General features: G+C 33.4%; 1 protein-coding gene across 1 annotated transcript; it reads left to right on the top strand.

Annotated features, from left to right (window-relative positions):
* The first annotated feature begins 1,525 nt into the window (after positions 1–1,525).
* LOC142624185 (stemmadenine O-acetyltransferase-like) lies at positions 1,526–2,830 on the top strand. The gene has a single exon (XM_075797718.1). It carries the CDS (start codon positions 1,526–1,528, stop codon positions 2,828–2,830), a length of 1,305 nt encoding a protein of 434 aa, XP_075653833.1.
* Positions 2,831–3,289: the final 459 nt, after the last annotated feature.

Genomic DNA, 3,289 nt, shown 5'->3' with positions numbered 1-3,289 from the left:
AAGGAACATGCATTGGGGTGTTTATCTTCAAGATTTTGGTATAACTTCAAGGAACTTGCACCAGGGTGTTGATTTTAAAGATTTTTGTGTGTTTTGTCCTCCATCTCCAACAAACTATTTGGACTTTAGACTTGAAGTGTAGTCAACAATAAAAATGTAAGTATCTTTTATGGCCTCTATTTAGAACGCCTCATACATATTGAATTCTCTCTATTACGTTTGCTTTTATGAGTTGTCATTTAGTATTTACTTTCCTATATTTGGCTTCCTTATTTTGTTATCATTATCCTTTCCATATCATTATCTTATCTTTGAAAAAAAAAAAAAAACACTTTCACGTCACGTTTTCTTTTATTCCTATTGTTTTGTTCAAATATAACTTCTTATATTCACCTTTTGAAGTCATATAACTCATATTAGCGTGAAAACGTTTTGAACTTATATTAAAACTCATATTGAAAACGTGAATATAAAATATGAGTTCTATCGTATTTCTATTTGGACTAAAATTTTTATATATGAGTTCATATTTTTAAACGTGAATTTTCTTATATTTCGAAAAGTGAATTTTCTATTTGAACTCATATTTCTAAACGTGAATATTTCAAAGAAAAAATATGAGTTCTGTTTGAACTCAAATTACTTTTTGATATTGTTTTTTCAACAAAATATTTAATTGAACGCTAACTTAGAGTTTAGAAAACAAAAAACAAAAAACCTTATTCTTTTATGTAATTTAGAGTTTGAAAGAAGAAAAAAATCTTTTAACTCCCACGAAAATACTGCTTACAAAATAGGACAATACTTTTCCTTTTTAATCTTTTCTTTTATTTGGTCAGTTTGATAATTGTTTAATATTTTCTCTAATTAATGACTCTTTTTTAAAGAATGGGAATGATATATATTTTTGTCTATGTTTTTTTTTTTTTTTTTGTGGTTATTGGGTTTGATTAATTATTTTGGTGTATGTGTTTTAAGTGGTGCTTTGTCTTCCTCCTATTATTTTTGTTAGTTGTTTTTCTTACATGTAAGCCTTTCTATCTATTTTTTGTTTTTTTTTAGGGTGATATATCAACAATTTTGTTACTCATATGTAAGATAAGAGTTTTTTATTTATTTATTTTTTTTTATATATAAGATAGAATTTATACTCTAACTTAATCTAAGTGTATATGTATGTGAAGCTCTTTCCTGAAGACTTGAACCCCAACCCTTATCCCCACACCCCACAAGTACTTATACCTGTGAAATGACCATTGCACCAAGGATGTGTAGTGGTCAAAACAGAGAGTTAGAAACAGTCAAGTATACCAGGAATTAAGGAGTTAGTTATTAATGTACGTATAGAATTCAATTCTTTTCCTTTTCTTAATTTGGTCATGCTCTGTTACTCGTATATAAGAAAAAGTATCTAAATTGTAATTCATTCATTCACTTTCATTCGTTTCAATAAGATTGCTCTCCATTTCAATTTAGAGATTGATCAGTAATTATTCTGAGTGAGAGAGAGTGAAATTTAATAAAGATGTTGATGAATGTTGAGATAATTTCGAAGGAGATTATTAAGCCATCATCTCCAACCCCCCATCACCTTAGGAACTTCAAGCTTTCCTTCTTAGACCAAATTGCACCTCCCACTTATATCCCTATCATTTTCTTTTATCAGTGTAAGCAATATATGGATCTTGATCACTACGAAAGATCTAGTTCGCTAAAAAAGTCTTTAGCTGAAACCCTCACTCGCTTCTATCCATTGGCTGGAACACTTATTAATGAAGATTTCTCTATCAACTGTAACGATGAGGGTGTAGACTATGTTCAGGCCCGTGTCCCATGCATGCTATCACAAGTGGTAGAGAAAGACAACGGGCAAGCTTTGATCCAATTGCTACCATTTGAGCCCTATCGTAGTTGTAGCGATCAATTTGGAAAAGAAGTTCTCCTGGCTGTCCAATATAATATTTTTGACTGTGGTGGAGTGGCGATTTCCTTTTGTGTCTCACATAAGGTTGCTGATGGAATATCAGCAATCAACTTCATTACTGCATGGGCTGGTATGTCTCGAGGAGCTAGTGAAATTATAAGCCCCAGTTTTGATGCAGCCATCCATTTTCCTCCAAGAGATATATCTGGGTTCACCCTGAGTACTGCAATGGCAAAAGAAAAGATTGTGACCAGAAGATTTGTGTTCGACAAATCAAGCATAGCCGCCCTAAGAAAAGAAGCCTCTCTTGCATTTGGACCAGAAGACAAGGGCCCGTCACGCGTGGAGGCCATTTCAGCATTCATTTGCAGGCGTTTCATTGCAATAGCTCAATCAAAACCTGGAAACAAAGCAAAGCTATTCACAGGACTTCATGCTGTGAACCTGCGCGAGAGAATGGCTCCACACCTTCCAGTGAACTCATTTGGGAATCTTGTCACGGTTGCGTTATCACAGGTTAAGATTGAGAAAGACGATTGTTTATGGGAGAACCAACTTAGGAATGCAATTAGGGAAATCAATGTTGACTACGTGAAGAAACTACAAGATGGAGTGGACTACTTGAATTTTATGAACAACGCAAAGAAACAACTCGCAAACGGTGAGACGGTCTTTTGTAACTTTACTAGCTGGTGTAGGTTCCCTGTCTATGAAATTGATTTTGGAATGGGGAAGCCCACTTGGGTGTGTAGTCCCAGCAGACCTTATAAGAACGTGGTGGTCATGATGAGTTCCAAAGATGGTTATGGAATTGAAACGTGGGTAAGCATGAATGAAGAAGACATGGCCATGTTTGAACATGATCCGGAGCTCCTCTCATTTGTTTCTTCAACAGCTCGAGAATGAAAGATTGCTTGCCTTGAATAAACACTGGCTTAAGCTTTTCATTTTGGATCCATGTGCCTTTCTTTTTAATCTTCTTTGATGGTACTGTTTTCTTATGTATTTTGGTTGCGTTGGCATTGGATTAAAAAATCAGTTTTATTTTATTTTATTTATTTTTACTACTATTAAGCTTATTTATATTATTAATTATTGGCTTCATTACACTTTTTGATACTATTCATTTGTGTCACTGTACTATTTAACTACTTTTTAGCTTTATCTATAATACTTTCAGCAAAAAAATTTCAGTTTCAACTAAATAAGTTGTTCTCAAACGGACTCTCCGTGAGTCAAATAAAATTTTTTATGATTTATTATTTACTGTTAGTGTATAGCTTAGACTAGATTAGCCCATTGGGCTTGGCCTAGTATACTGTACTTGTATTTTACTCATATTACTTGTACTGCACACATACCTAG

This window comes from Castanea sativa, chromosome 2 (genome assembly GCF_040712315.1).
Source record: "Castanea sativa cultivar Marrone di Chiusa Pesio chromosome 2, ASM4071231v1".
Taxonomy (NCBI): Eukaryota; Viridiplantae; Streptophyta; class Magnoliopsida; order Fagales; family Fagaceae; genus Castanea; species Castanea sativa.
Note: the sequence above shows the minus strand (reverse complement) of the source record. Positions and strands in the feature narration are given on the sequence as shown.